This window comes from Salmo salar, chromosome ssa18 (assembly GCF_905237065.1).
Source record: "Salmo salar chromosome ssa18, Ssal_v3.1, whole genome shotgun sequence".
NCBI classification, from domain to species: Eukaryota; Metazoa; Chordata; class Actinopteri; order Salmoniformes; family Salmonidae; genus Salmo; species Salmo salar.
Genome location: NC_059459.1, coordinates 12,577,205 through 12,593,989, shown reverse-complemented (window position 1 = coordinate 12,593,989; position 16,785 = coordinate 12,577,205). Strand labels below are relative to the sequence as shown.

Sequence of the window (16,785 nt, the reverse complement as noted above, 5' to 3'; positions counted from 1 at the left end):
GGGGGTCGAAAAGATGGTTCATTAGGTGAATACCTTTGAATGTCCTTTAGGGCGAGGCTTGGGCACCGGCCCAGAACATTTGAAAATCACCTCAGCCCAGAACATTTGAAAATCACCTCAGCCCAGAACATTTGAAAATCACCTCAGAAAGAGGTTAGATCCTATTATAAAAGGTATCTCCTACTACACCTTGAACTTGGAGCCGCTGACAGAGGGAAAACACATCAATCGTTTAGGTTACGCATGCAAACAACAATCCCAGAAAGTGTTGAAGCGTTAACTTTGTATTGAGAAGTGGAAGAAAAATAGCCTGTGGTCAGAGAGACTGACATAGCAGACCTGCCCTCTTGAAGGTTTGAAGCATTCACAGTTGTACAGGACACTAACAGCTTTCACTGCAGCGCTGTTCTTTGTTAGCTTTTTAAATTAATTACAGTAGGGTAATTAACATTGCAGTATCTAAACAGGTGGTCCAATCCAACATATGTGCTGTGATTAGAGAGAAAGAGCCCTAATTTGGCTAAAGCAGACCCAGAGGGCACACAAGAGTGGTGCGGCTGGGTGGTTAGAGCATTGGGCTAGTAACTGAAAGTTTGCAAGTTCAAATCCCCGAGCTGACAAGTTACAAATCTGTTGTTCTGCCCTTGAACAAGGCAGTTAACCCGCTGTTCCTAGGCCGTCATTGTAAATAAGAATTTGTTCTTAACTGACTTGCCTAGTTAAATAAAATTACAAAAAAAGAGCAATTGCATATGACTCACAGATTAAGATGTCAACCTTAAACCTCTAGGACAGTGGTATTTGAAGTTGTGGGGGACAGGGTACTGAGGATTTCAACTGTATATATAGTGGAAGTTTACATACACCTTACCCAAATACATTTAATATCAGTTTTTCACAATTCCTGACATTTAATCCTAGTAAAAATGCCCTGTCTTGGGTCAGTTAGGATCACCACTTTATTTTATCAATGTGAAACGTCAGAATAATCGTAGAGAATTATTTATTCCAGCTTTATATTCTTTCATCACATTCCCAGTGGGTCTGAAGTTTACATACACTCAATTAATATTTGGTAGCGTTGCCTTTAAATTGTTTAACTTGGGTCAAACGTTTCGGGTAGCCTTCCACCAACTAGCCTTCCACCAACTTCTGACCCATTGGAATTGTAATACAGTGAATTATAAGTGAAATAATCTGTCTGTAAACAATTGTTTGAAAAATTACTTGTGTCAAGCACAAAGTAGATGTCCTAACCGACTTGCCAAAACTATAGTTTGTTAACAAGAAATTTGGGTGAATTTTGGCCCATTCCTCCTATCAGAGCTGGTGTAACTGAGTTAGGTTTCTAGGCCTCCTTGTTCGCACACGCTTTTTCAGTTCTGCCCACAAATTTTCTATAGGATTGAGGTCAGGGCTTTGTGATGGCCACTCCAATACCTTGACTTTGTTGTCCTTAAGCCATTTTGCCACAACTTCGGAAGCATGCTTGGGGTCATTGTCCATTTGGAAGGCTCATTTGCATCCAAGCTTTAACTTCCTGACTGATGTCTTGAGATGTTGCTTCAATATATCCACATAATGTTCCTCCCCCATGATGTCATCTATTTTGTGAAGTGCACCAGCCCCTCCTGCCGCAAAGCAACCCCACAACATGATGCTGCCACCCCCGTGCTTCACGGTTGGGATGGTGTGCTTCGGCTTGCAAGCCTCCCCCTTTTTCCTCCAAACATAACGAAGGTCATTATGGACAAACAGTTCTATTTTTGGTTCATCAGACCAGAGGACATTTCTCCAAAAAGTACGTTTTTTGTCCCCATGTGCAGTTGCAAACCGTAGTCTGGCTTTTTTATGGCGGTTTTGGGGCAGTGGCTTCTTCCTTGCTGAGCGGCCTTTCAGGTTATGTCGATATAGGACTCGTTTTACTGTGGATATAGATACTTTTGTACCTGTTTCCTCCAGCATCTTCACAAGGTCGTTTGTTGTCGTTCTGGGATTGATTTGCACTTTTCGCACCAAAGTACGTTCATCTCTAGGAGACAGAACGCGTCTCCTTCCTGAGTGGTACGACGGCTGCGTGATCCCATGGTGTTTATACTTGCGTACTATCATTTCTACAGATGAACGTGGTACCTTCAGGCGTTTGGAAATTGCTCGCAAGGATGAACCAGACCTGTGGATGTCTACAATTCTTTCTGAGGTCTTGGCTGATTTCTTTAGATTTTCCCATGATGTCAAGCAAAGAGGCACTGAGTTTGAAGGTAGGCCTTGAAATACATCCACAGGTACACCTCCAATTGACTCAAATGATGTCAATTAGCCTATCAGAAGCTTTTAAAGCCATGACATCATTTTCTGGAATTTTCCAAGCTGTTTAAAGGCACAGTCAACTTAGTGTATGTAAACTTCTGACCCACTGGAATTGTAATACAGTGAATTATAAGTGAAATAATCTGTCTGTAAACAATTGTTGGAAAAATTACTTGTGTCAAGCACAAAGTAGATGTCCTAAACGACTTGCCAAAACTATAGTTTGTTAACAAGAAATTTGTGGAGTGGTTGAAAAATGAGTTTTAATGACTCCAACCTAAGTTCATGTAAACTTCTGACTTCAACTGTATGTATTTTTAGAGTACAGATTATTTTCTGGGTTTTTGAAAAATATCATTTGAAAAATACAACTTTATTGAGATCATGTATTTTATTGGTTTCATTTTGATGAATGAATTGAAGGTTAGGTTGTTAAATGGGGTCCCTTGAAATTCTGGCAGAAAAAATGGGATCCCCACTGAAAAAAATGTGAATACCACTGCCCTAAGATGTGATTTCCTTGAGAATAATTAATTGAATGGCTTCAATACATCTGAGGGGAAGCAGAAGCAGCAAGAGGATGATAAACGATGTGAGAGCAAAACCTATTGATAAAAATTAGGTCACTCATTGCCTGGGCATTTGAGCTTTTTCATGTCTCAATCAATAGGTTTCATCCATTCTCTTCACATGCTCTTTTTCATGCCTACCCCTCAGCCTTACCCCTCAGCACCCCCCCCCCACACACACACACAGCCGTAATACTGTAACCCTGCCAATGACTTACGTACTCAGCGTTCTGTGGCGGAAAAGGGTTTCAATTACAGAGAGTGCTTTTAAAATGAGAAATGTGAATGCATTATAGAAGTAGACACTGATGTATTCACTCATAATGGTGCTATCGCAGGAAGCACCGAGAAATGATACGGAATAATAGAGAGCATGGCTAATAGAGCCGCCGTGGTCGACTCTAAAGAATAGAGTGAATAAAAAAAACGTGATTGATTGTCTCGTGAGGTTGACTGTTTACTCTCTTGACTAAGCTAATAGCATGTTGACCCTGTGACCTTTGGCTGTTGTGGATACATCTCAGTCCAAGGTGCTAAGGGGGGCAATGGGGGTTGGAGTGGGGGTTGGCGGGGTTAGGGAGAGAGCCTCTTAGCTCTTTTCCTTTTGAATGTCAGCCCTCTTCAGTTGGCTTCAGACAGAAGAGAAGGATCATATTAAAGGGATGAGGGAAAGCCTCTATCGCTTCACTTGATGGAGCGTCTATGACGAGCCGTTATTATACATTGCTAACATACATAGTTATCGTGCATTATCATACAGTACATTAACATACATAGGGCTCTATTTTCGGGCTGGAAAATGTGACTTTGTTAAGGCGGCGCTAGTGTCAAACGCGCGGTCTTATGCAATTTGGTCTTGTAAAAGCAAGCGCTTTGTAATCTACCTGTCTTATATCAGCTCGCTTGCGCTGAGGTGGGAGGGTGTGGAAATATTTGAGGTGCGTCCTTAAAAAGGTGCACCAACGTGCCAATGACAGGCAGCGTTACTGGTGATAGTTAAGACTAAACCAGAAGCTGATCTTAGCAGTAACGCAATCGGTTACAGAATCGATTTAGCCAGCAGAGGCACACAGCAGCCTAATCAGTAACCTAACCGGTAACATATGACCAATGTTTCATTCAAATATCACGAGCCGCAAAACAGTCAACTGACATTCCAGTTTTTTCTTTATATTGGAAAATGTTTGTTCCGTGCAGCTTCTGTGAAAGCTTTGGACTAATTAGATCCATGTGGAAGTCTGTTTAGGAACATCCAGTTATTACAAGACTGTTTATTGGTTCTTCTTGATCCATTATTTTGTTGATAGATTACACCTTCGAACTGTCAAACTGCGGGAATTCCAATCTCTGTCCTTGGTGCTGAATCCGCTTGTAGCCTAGCTCTTTTGTTTGTTTACCTTTTACGTGGCAAAGTCCCTAATAGGCCATATCAGGTGATGGTAGGCTAATCTAATTATAGCGCTTGGGCAAGGTCCAATTGTCCATGGCATGAACATACATTTTCGAAGTGTGAATGCAATGTGTGTAGACGAATATTTCCAAGTTGAAGCCAATAAAAAAAGAACTAGATTGGCTACATGTTTTTTTTATAACTAAGCTTATTGTAGGGTTAGTGTATACTTAAGCAATAAGGCCCGAGGGGGTGTCTGGACACAGCCCTTAGCTGTGGTATATTGGCCATATACCACAAACATCCGAGGTGCTATTATAAACTGGTTACCAACGTAATTAGAGCAGTCAAAAGAAATGCTTTGTCATACCCGTGGTATACGGTCAGCCAATCAGCATTCAGGGCTTGAACCACCCAGTTTATAATATTTAATGAACTCTATTCAATGGATAGGGCAAGCATCCATGCCTCTTGCCGAAGAGCCCTTAGGACTACGTGTTATGCTCATGGAACGAGAGGTGCGATTTATGACATCATGCTTCTGACCCGATCCTATTTAGAAATAGTGTTGTTGGTTTAAAAATCAGATTGATTGTTTGTCGTTTAATTTGATTGAAAAACAAACTTAGGAGAAAGATTCACCGTCCGCGGGTTTATGGTGAGAATGTACGTGGCTTGAACGTATTGTGATTTACATTTCAACTGCTATTTCTGGAGAAGTACAAATATGACCTGTCAGATGGTTCCATGGTGTTTATAAAACATGACATTTGCGAGCTGTATAACGGTGAGTGGACATTCCCCCTTTCTCTTTATATTGGATCTTTATCCAGCTCCTGTCAAAGGTTTTGACTTGCATAAAACTCTACATAGTCTAAGTTGCCTTCTCTGTATTATACGCCCAAGGGGCGCAATTATGGTGCCTGTAACTGTATATAGACATAGCCTACTTAAAACAAGCTGATGTATAGTTTTTATTATGATTTGATTAGAATTAAACGTTCTTTTTGGGCCTTATCGACGGGGCTGCTGTGGAGCGGGTCGAGAGCTTCAAGTTCCTTGGTGTCCACATCACTAACAAACTATCATGGTAGAAACACACCAAGAAAGTCGTGAAGAGGGCGTGACAACACCTTATCCCCCTCAGGAGACTGAAAACATTTGGCATGGGTCCCCAGATCCTCAAAAAGTTATACAGCTGCACCATCGAGAGCATCCTGACCAGTTGCATTCCCGCCTGGTATGGCAACTGCTCGGCATCTGACCGTAAGGCACTACAGAGGGTAGTGCGTACGGCCCAGTACATCACTGGGGCCAAGGTTCCTGCCATCCAGGACCTATATACTAGGCGGTGTCATACGAAGGCACAAAATATTGTCAAAGAGTCCAGTCAAAGACTCCAGTCATCCAAGTCATAGACTGTTCTCTCTGCTACCGCACGGCAAGCAGTACTGGAGCGCCAAGTCTAGGTCCAAAAGGCTCCTTAACAGCTTCTAACCCCCAAGCCATAAGACTGCTGAACAATTAATCAAATGGCCACCTGGACTATTTGCATTGTTTTTACACTGCTGCTACTCTCTGTTTATTATCTATGCATAGTCACTTTACCCCTACCTACATGTACAAATTACCTCGACTAATCTGTATCCCTGCACATTGACTCAGTACCGGACCCCCTGTATATAGCCTCATTATTGTTATTTTATTGTGTTACTTATTTAACATTTCAATTTTTTTACTTTAGTTTATATTTTCTTAACTCTATTTTCTTAAAACTGCATTGTTGGTTAAGGACTTGTAAGTAAGCATTTCACAGTAAGGTCTACACCTGTTGTATTCAGCGCATGTGACAAATAACATTTTATTAGATTTGATTCATCAATAGCCTAGTGACTTTAATCTTGCTTATTGATTACGTTTGGAATGTCCATGTCCAGACTGTAATGTACACTAGGCCTAGCCCCTGTATCAGTATTAATGCTATAGCCTATGTTTAACAATGTATTTCCATGTTGAAACAATGCATTTACAACAATGTGCACTATAAACATGTTCAACATATTTAGCAAATATGGGGCGAACTAGGCTATAACGGACTAACGTTCAAGTTGATGAGAACGCAAATAGGATAAAAGACTGTAAACACACAACTTGAAGCAACCACATAGCCATGGAGCGTGTTCTGATTGGCCAGTAAGGGGCCAAGTCTTGACACACCCACAACTTGTTTCTTCATCAAAACCCAGCCTTTTCGCGCCACCGCCGGCTCATTCCTGCGGTGAAAATACACACCCCTGAGCCTAGAACGCTACCGCCAAAGCTAAGATCTACCATTGCATGAGGTTTGTTTAAATAAAGTTGATAGTCTATCTGCCACAGCACTCGGGCTGAGGTACTCTAGCCGTCATTCTAACCTGTTGATACCTACAGACTCAGTACAGAGGGTAAGATGTGCTTTTAAACACATACAAGGGATATCACAGGTTTTGCTGCTGCATAGACAACAACACACCATATCAACTAACCAGGCCAAAATTCCCCATCATCTTCACCATACTTATCCCTAAGGGAACTTATCCCCATCCATCCTAATGCTGCAGTGCATGCCGTAAGTGACGGGATCATTACTCCACAACACAGGGATGGGATCCAAGATAATTCTGAATAAATTCACTTTGACCCCGCCCCCACACCCAACTTCACTTCTGAAATAACGAATTACTCCAATTACGTGATGAATAGGACCACTTTGTCTAATTGTGAGAGGAGCTGGAAGGATTCTCTTGTCTCTCTGGGACTCCTTGATGCTAGAGAGAGAACGAGAGCGAGCGAGCAAGAGAGAGCGCGAGAGAGAGGTCAGACAGACAGACAGACAGACAGACAGACAGAGAGACAGACAGACAGACAGACAGACAGACAGACAGACAGACAGACAGACAGACAGACAGACAGACAGACAGACAGACAGACAGACAGACAGACAGACAGACAGACAGACAGACAGACAGGCAGGCAGGCAGGCAGACAGGCAGGCAGGCAGGCAGGCAGGCAGAGAGAGAGACATAGAAGAGTGAAAGAGAGTGAGAGACAGTTAAGCAGAGGCAGACACAGAGAGCTACAACTATGGAGAGATATAGAGAGTGCCCTGAGATCAAACTGCATCCTTCCACAACTTTTAATGGCGAAAAGGAGACCTTGGAATCGTCCCTCTGTGTGTGATTACCATTCGCTGACATCAGCCTGCTTCTGTCTGTCTAAGACTCTGAGTGCATTTGATGAACTCTGTTAGTCTTCTTCTTGTCTGGCTAGTGAAACACTAACTATCCAGGGGAAGTCAACTTCCCACTGGACACACACTGGTTGAATCAATGTTGTGTCCACGTAAATTCAACGAAATGACATTGGACCAACATGGAATAGACATTGAATTGACGTCTGTGCCAAGTGGGTTGTTTCTTGTTAACTGTCACTCTAGTAAAAGCATGTTCACTCTTCAATGTGATTTCCCAGGGTGCTAGTGGTCTGTACCAATAGAAAAGACAATAACACTTAGCTACTAACTCAATGAGGATAAATTAGTTTTCACCAGTGGTGGAAGAAGTATCGAATTGTCATACTTGAGTAAAAGTAAAGATAACTTAATATACTTATAATAGAAATCGTCTCAAGTAAAAGTGAAAGTCAACTAGTAAAATATTATTGAGTAAAAGTCTGAAAGTATTTGGTTTTAAATAAAAGTAGAAATCATTTTAATATTCTTTATATGAAGTAAACCAGATGGCACAATAATACAATTTAAAAAAAAAGATGGATAGCCAGGGGCACACTCCTACACTCAGACATCATTTACAAATGAGTCTGCCAGATCAGAGGATGTAGGGATGACCAGGGACTTTCTCTTGATAAGTGAATGAATTTGATAATTTTCCTGTCCTGCTAGGCATTCGAAATGTAACGAGTACTTTTGGGTGTCAGAAAAAAGGTAAAAAGAACATTATTTTCTTTAGTAATGTAGGGAAGTAAAAGTCGTCAAAAATATAAATAGTAAAGGAAAGTATTTATACCCCCCAAAAATGACTTAAATAGTACATTCAAGTATTTTTACTTAAGTACTTTACATCGCTGGCTTTCACACACTTTATATACAGTTAATGTGTGCAAATACATTTGGTTAAACGACAAATACAGTAGCAGTACCCAGTGGGGGGCGAACACACACACACACACACACACACACACACACACACACACACACACACACACACACACACACACACACACACACACACACACACACACACACACACACACCAAAAAAGTACTTAATCATCAGTGCCTTGACCTTACTGTGCACTCTCATGTCTGTATCTCTGCAACACTCCTCTCCTCCCATCCATTTGAGTGTGTATTGGACTTTCAGGGGCTGGGACAAACATCCTAGAGTACCTGAATACCTCTAGCAGTGATTCAATTCATCACCCTTGTTACCGAGCAGAGCAGCCCTGCATGGCTGGCTGCATTGACTGTCCATTGAGAGCATTCATCTGCACTAACAACGGCCTGGGTTTGTGCATTCAGTACTCAGCCACGTCGTCTGCCCCGGGCCACTGCACAGGCACATCACTCACAGGTGACAGCTCAGGGCTCAGTGCTCAGAGGAGGGGACTCATCACACACACACACACCCGAACAGTACCAACCGGGACAACTTTTACCTCAGTCATATGGTCACTGATACGTTCTGACCATGAACATCTAGACACGGTTCGGTAGTACCGTCACTGAAACGGACGTGATCGCCTGCCTAGGACACACCTGTCTTGTATGATTAATAATGGAGGTAGTACTGTGATGAGTTACCTTGCTGGACACCTGTGTTCCCCAAGCTAATGCCTAGGCTATAGCTCAGAGGGCTAACATAGTGTTGTGGCACGGAGATTACCCGGATTCAAACCCAGTCAGTCACACTGACACAGACGACGTTGTAAAGCCCGAACCCAGAGTGAGCTCATGGAGTGAAATTGAATTGCAGAGATTCCTCATCAGCATTCTAAAACCATGACTCACAAGCAGGCATTTGCACTTGAACGTCACTGGAGAAAAACACCAACTAATTGCGAATTCCCGCTGAATAGCTTTGATTATGACATGTGTGAGACCTAAATTACACTGAAAAAATATATAATCGCAACATGTAAAGTGTTGGTCCCATGTTTCATGAGCTGAAATAAAAAAATCCCAGAACTGTGTGCACAAATTTGTTTATATCCCTGTCAGTGAGCATTTCTCCTTTACCAAGATAATCCATTCTACTGACAGGTGTGGCATATCAAGAAGCTGATTAAACAGCAGTATCATTACACATGTGCACCTTGTGCTGGGGACAACAAAAGGCTACTTTAAAATGTGCAGTTTTGTCACACATCACAACACCACAGATGTCTCAAGTTTTGAGGGAGCGTGTAATTGGCATGCTGACTGCAGGAATGTCCACCAGAGCTGTTGCCAGAGAATTTAATGTTAATTTAGCTGTCATAAGCCGCCTCCAATATCATTTTAGAGAATTTGGCAATACGTCCAACAAGGCCTCACAACCACAGACCATGGGGGGGGGGTGCTGCTGAGGAGTATTTCTGTCTGTAATAAAGCCCCTTTGTGGGGAAAAACTCACTCTGATTGGCAGGTTCTGGCTCCCCAGTGGGTGGGACTGGCTGCCAACTGGGTGAGCCTATGCCCACCCATGGCTGCACCCCTGCCCAGTCATGTGAAATCCATAGATTAGGGCCTAATGAATTCATTTCAATTGACTGGTTTCCTTATATGAACTGTAACTCTACATTTTTATTCAGTATAGAAAATCATAACCGGAGGCTGTTAAAGGCGACAGATTATACACACATATGTAAGCACACACACACACATGCACACCCAAGCACGCACACACACACTCCCTTCCCCACACAGACTTCCTCTATTATCACTTGTCACTCGCAGCCGATACACACAGGTGGACTGGGGTTATCAGACAACTATCTCCTATAAAGCGTGTCCTATGTGGGTTGAGATATAGCCCTCCATCCCCATACTCATTTATCTAGTTTCATTCTTTCACCGCACACTACAGCAGGTCACAACGGAGGGGAGAAGAAAACACCGACCTGGAGCTTCACGTATGATCAATGTGGAGGCCGAGCCCAAGCTGCAGACGATATTTTACACGCCAGCCCCGACTTTAGAAGGCGGAATAGCGCTGACGTCTGCAGAAGCCAGTGGTTTAGCGTCGCCCGGGTGATACTGGCAACAGAAAAGCACAGCTGCAGACTAGCGCAATGAGGATATTGTATATGTGAATTCGCCCGACCTGTTAAGAATCAGATTGTATGTCGTACAATACCCGACACTCAGACACATACGTGTAGTCAGATCATGCAAACAGAATCAAACCAAGTCTATTACTGCAACACTGTAATGTCCCTTACTAATCCAGTCCACGTGCATCCAGGCTAAATCAATTACTGATTTGAAGGATAGCAATCTGCAATGTCTATTGATCAGATAAAACACACACACATAAAGAGCTAAGGGAAACGGGCAGGGGCTGATTCCACTATATTTAACTACATGTCGTCTGTGGTTATTATTGGAAGTCAGGACTGAGTTCGATAGAGGAAGTGAAACCAGTGTCCCCATCCTCCCTCTGATCAGAAGGCATATGTGCTTAGACATCTCTCTGTCTGTCTGCACGTCACAGCACAGCACTCAAACACACCCACCTTATCAGTCACATACAGAACAGACTAACAGGAAGACACAAACAGACAGCAACACTCACAAATTATGGTTTTTATGCATTGCAGGAAATGCGAATGTGTTGTGTATTCAAGGCTTATAAAGGGTGTAATTTCCACTTTAAAATGTCTGACTTGATTTGCCCAAATGACAAACATATCAACTCCTACAAAAAAAACGTCCATTCGTTATAATCAATTTCCTGTTACTCCAGGAGTATTTTCATGCTGTAGCAAACTGGCTCAAATGAAGATCCCACATCTGTATGGTCTATGGGAATGTATTCACGTTATGTTCCTTTTTCTAGTCTGTCCTGTGACTTAGTGTGGAATAAATACGCAAGGCTTTCCAGATGAGTGGGAGTGCTGTGCAAAGGGATCGTCTTGCTTCACACACAGCTGTGTTCCAGCACCACCCAAATCCAGCATCCCTCGACCCACCCCTCACTCACACCAGCACAGCCTGCAGCTCCATCAAGCACTGATGCCTCAGACCAAGACCAACGCGAAAAGCAAAAACTCGTGAGAGAGTACGTCTGTGATTAACCGGCACATTCAGACAGGTTAGACCCCCGCAAGAACGTGGGTGGGGGCCGTGGGTCTCTCGTCTGAGCTGATAATCTAATGGTAAGGAATCGTAAAGATGAAGATTTATGAACATATGACATGGCAGATTGACAATAATATGCACAGACTTCTATTTAACTTTGGCTACATTTGGTGTGTTGTTTCAGCCCCAAATCAGCTGCAGCATATCGGCCTAACCTTCCACTGACCGAATGAATATGCCAGGCAGCAAAATCTACAGAAAGCACTTGTTTTGCGCACCCGTTGATTTGATATGGGCAGCTAGAAGTTCTTCATTACGTGTTCTTAAAAATGTTCATGTGATAACATGACACTTTTCCCCCAACCAATCGGGTAATAGAATAGCCTAAAGAAACGAAATAAACAAATTCTCTTTACATGCACACTGTAAAGAAACCGTACTCCGAATTCACCAAAACATTTCTGAAATGACCGGTATATAGCCTATGGAGGCAAAGCAAGGCGGTTACCACAGTGAACGGCATTACATGCTCTGGAGATGAACTGAAAAGGATAAAACCCGATCCTAATCTCAAAAGGCTTCCCGCTTCCAATAAAACCTCACTCTAATGAGTCCATTCAAAAGTTTGATGTCTATAAACTAGTCTAGTAAGCCTAAATAATTGAAATGGTGAAACATAGCAGCAGAATGTCGAGGGGAAAGAGGCTGGCTACCCAAAGAGATGGAAGATAGAAGAAAATGAAGGCTAAACCCGGTGGGAGCCAGCACCCCTGGCGCCTAATCCACCAAATTCCCCAACAGTCTCTCTAGTACTCTAACTCCCACACATTATTGTCTATATCATCTAGATTCTAGAATATACACTTCATGATGATGATTGTCGACACAGAAGTACAGAAAACACAAAAATATACTTTGGCCTAATAACATGCGCCAAAGACGGTTAGGATGCACTGAGTGAGAACGGTTTCACTTCATTGTGCTGTGAGGATAACCGTGCAATTGCTTCAAATATTATCTGTGTAGGGACAAAGTACCATATCAGATAGGCATTGAAACATTCCTTCAAAAACAATTTTCCAAATGTAAACATATGTCATTTTTTTCTGCCACCTCATGCATTAATGATTTATTAACTTGAATTTGAGTCCAAATGCGATATCCAGTTTAGGTTAATTCTAGAATAACTCTCTGGAGAATATGTGAATCAGTAATCAGATTTTAATATGTGTTTATGTTTAGGTAGGCTATATGGTTTCACCTGTTTAATCCACTTTTTTTTCATGTCAACATAAAGTATTAAAAGTACCGGTGTACTCTTCAAGTGAAACGCCTCAAGGTTATGGGGCTTGAGTAAAACGAATGCAAACCAGGGTATTTGCAACAATTCAGAACTGTAAACTAGCCTACTGTTGTGTCTGCATTGATATAACTATGTTTCCAATGATGTCAACACATTCACGCCTCTGTAAAATGTATGGCTCATGATTCCAGTCCACAGAAAGCAACAAATACTCCCAACGCCGTCCTATGTAAAAAAAAAAAAAAAAAAGGAAGGAAGGAAGGAAGACTGCGCTTTCACTATGAGAAACTCGGTCCATGCGCATACCCTACCACATGTGTAACCTCAATTTAGGGTGCTTGTCTATTCACACACATTGATCCCAAGTTTACCTTCATCAAGCAGCCGTTCGAGGTGGTTAAAAATCCCGCAGAAGTTGGGTAGGCTGCTCATCAGTTTCTTATCATTCATGAGCTGCATGAGATAGTCTGGGGTGGGCTTCGGTTTCTCCTTCGATTCCATTTCCCCAACCATATTCCAAAAAATGAAGAAGAAAAAAATCTGACCCAAACTGAACCAACAATGGAACAAAAATAAATATGTTCGCGTAGGCTATAAATTAATAAATATGATATAAAAACACAAGAATACAAAAAATAAATCAGTCTTTCTCACTCCTCCTCACTGTCTCTTGTTGGTAAACGCAGTGAGCTGTTCCGTCTCCTGGTGCTGCGTTCAGTTTCTTTACGCAATGCACTGCAATTCTACTACACCGTCTGGCTGTCAGCTCTTCCGAGGACAGGTGATAAAATAAAATTAAAAAGAAAAGGAACAATTTAATACAAATATGAAATGGCGGAGAGGTAGTTTTTTCTTATTTTTGTTACCCTTATAATTCCACAAGTTATCGGAATGAATAATCAACTCCCGCGTGTCCACTGCCCTTGATTTATATTTGAAACGATTGGTCTTCTTTCTGCTTTCTCCCACCGAAGTTCTTGAGGCTGTGAAAATGTTCTTTTCCCCGAGTTCCCCAGAGCTTTCTGTGTATTGTTATGTGTGTGTCTGCACACTGGAAACGTCTGTCCCTCCTGTCTCTATTCTCGATAACGGAGCTTTTTCAATGAAGCTGGCATTTGGTCTCCTGAAACCGTCTGGCTGTGTTTTGCGAGCCGGTCACATGACCACACTTCACAGCGGAGTCTCTCAGCCGAGATCGCGGGCGCGCGCACCGCCGGGGCCGAGTGTGGGAGGACAAATGCGCTTGCGCTTGCACATACACACATACGCGCACACGCACGAACAGTGGTGTAAAGTACAAACTTCTTTCAGGATAGGTGGGTCCCCTGCGGGACGGTTGAGCTAACGTAGGCTAATGCGATCAGCATGAGGTTGTAAGTAACAAGAACATTTCCCAGGACATAGACATATCTGATATTGGCAGAAAGCTTAAATTCTGGTTAATCTAACTGCACTGTCCAATTTACAGTAGCTATTACAGTGAAATAATACAATGCTGTTGATTGAGGAGAGTACACAGTTTTGAACATGAAAAGTTATTAATAAACAAATTAGGCACATTTGGGCAGTCTTGATACAACATTTTGAACAGAAATGCAATGGTTCATTGGATCAGACTTAAACTTTGCACATAGACTGCTGTCATCTATTGGCCGATATCTAAATTGCACCTGGGCTGGAATAAAACATTATGGCCTTTCTCTTGCATTTCAAAGATGATGGTACAAAAAAAATACAAAAGAACTGTTGGTTTTTTCTTTGTTTTATCTTTTACCAGATCTAATGTGTTATATTCTCCTACATTCCTTTCTCATTTCCACAAACTTCAAAGCGTTTCCTTTGAAATGGTACCAAGAAAATGCATATCCTTGCTTCAGGGCCTGAGCTACAGGCAGTTCGATTTGGGTCATTTTAGGCGTAAATTGAAAAGGGGCCGATCCTTATTTAAGTAAAATACTTTAAAGTTCTACTTAAGTAGTTTTTTTGGTATCTGTACTTTACTATTTTTATTTTTGATTACTGTTACTTCACTACATTCCTAAAGAAAATAATGTACTTTTTACTCCATACATTTTTCCTGACACCCAAAAGTACTTGTTACATTTTGAATGGTTAGCAGGACAGGAAAATGGTCCATTTCACACTTATCAAGAGAACATCCCTGGTCATCCCTACTACCTGATCTGGCGGATTCACTAAACACAAATGCTTTCTTTGTAAATTATGTCTGATTGTTGGAGTGTGCCCCGGCTATCTGTACATTTTAAAAACAAGAAAATCGTGCTGGAATTTTAAATGGTTTATACTTTTACTTTTGATACTTAAGTACATTTTATCAATTACATTTACTTTTGATACTTAAGTATATTTAAAACCAAATACTTTTAGACTTTTACTCAAGTAGTATTGTACATTGGTGACTTTCACTTTTACTTGAGTCATTTTCTATTAACTTATCTTTACTTTTACTCAAGTATGAGAATTGGGAACTTTTTCCACCACTGCACACACACACACACCTTCAGACAAGCACACAGACAAGACAGACACCTGCATAGCATCTTAAAAATAAATGATAAATATGAAGGATTATGCATATTATGGTGATCAGAATATTGGGCTTAGTTAAATGGTTATGCAACAGGTCTAAAAAATATGAATATTTCAGATCTATCTTCCATTGGCAGGCTGTGCAGGAATGTCAGTGATATTCACCGTGAGAGAGAGAGAGAGATTGACTAAATGCCAGGACACATCAGAGTGAATTGCAGTTAAACTGAGAAGAAAATCTATAACTTTATAACATGGTTATATTTTCTTAAAAAGCTGTGAAACTGAAGGAGATGCTTTAGGTAATATGTTGAAAATGAACTCTACAGTTAAACTTAGTTGAACTATTGGGGATTTTGTGAATAAACACATCATCAGAGGTAGTGCATGCGATCTAGCATAGTTTGTGGGAATGTCTCATTTTAAATAGAAAGGCGAGAATGATGTTGTTGTGTACTATTATAGGTACCGTGTGGCTCAGTTGGTAGAACATGACTCTTGCAATGCCATGGGGGACCAGTACAAGAAAGTATGAAAATGTATGCCCTCACTACTGTAAGTCGCTCTGGATAAGAGCATCTGCTAAATCGCAAAAATATTATGCCTCCATAGTTACTGATGTTGAGTTACGAGCATTACGAGCATTTCACAAAACTATGTTAATTCCAGTGAAGGCAAGGGATGTTTTACTTGTCCACACAATAAGCATGAATTATAACTAAATAAATTAAGGTTAAATAAAATAAAAAATAAATAACTGCTTAAATTCTGTCATTAAAGTGTTTATAGAAATAGTTGAATTGGCTTAATGGTTTTGCCTTCCTTTTGTTAAAGCACTTTCCATGCCCGGAGCTGGCTGGCTTTTAGATGTATTAGAAAAACAATTGCCCCACTTTCTGTTTGATGTCACTTTGCCTGCCATCCCTTTTCACGTGAATGAAAAAACCAGGGGCAATGTTTTAAAAACAGCCCGAAAACAAAGCTGGGAAGTAAGTGTGAAACGGGCTGAGGGGGTTTGAGAAGGCCGAGGAGGGCTGTGGGCCTGGCACTGACAGCCCTGAAACAAATGACCCAACAGAACAGGAAGGGGTTGTCCTGGGTCTTTTCCATTACCTTTTCATCCCTTTGTGCCTCCACAGCCATTCTCATGGAGATAAACTTGGATGCGGAGGCTGGCTAGAGTCTCGTCCTCCTCTCTTGCTCTGAGATTGTGTTTGAAGGAAGGGGGTGTATTTATGCTTCCCCTCCATCCTCCACTCCCCCCTCCTCAAACCCCCTAGCCCCGCCAGCTCCCCAATCCTCCACTCACTCACCCAGTGACGGCA

General features: G+C 41.7%; 1 protein-coding gene across 4 annotated transcripts in view; it reads right to left on the bottom strand.

Annotated features, from left to right (window-relative positions):
* The window catches only part of LOC106576737 (protein quaking), an 89,921-nt gene extending 75,847 nt beyond the window's left edge, over positions 1-14,074 (bottom strand). For all 4 annotated transcript variants that reach the window (XR_006760324.1, XM_014154100.2, XM_014154097.2 and 1 more), the window contains exon 1: positions 13,282-14,074. Coding sequence is in view for 3 of the 4 variants with exons in the window: in XM_014154100.2 (XP_014009575.1) it covers positions 13,282-13,423 (142 nt within the window). In the remaining variant the exon portion in view is untranslated. The remainder of the gene's footprint in view (positions 1-13,281) is intronic.
* Positions 14,075-16,785: the final 2,711 nt, after the last annotated feature.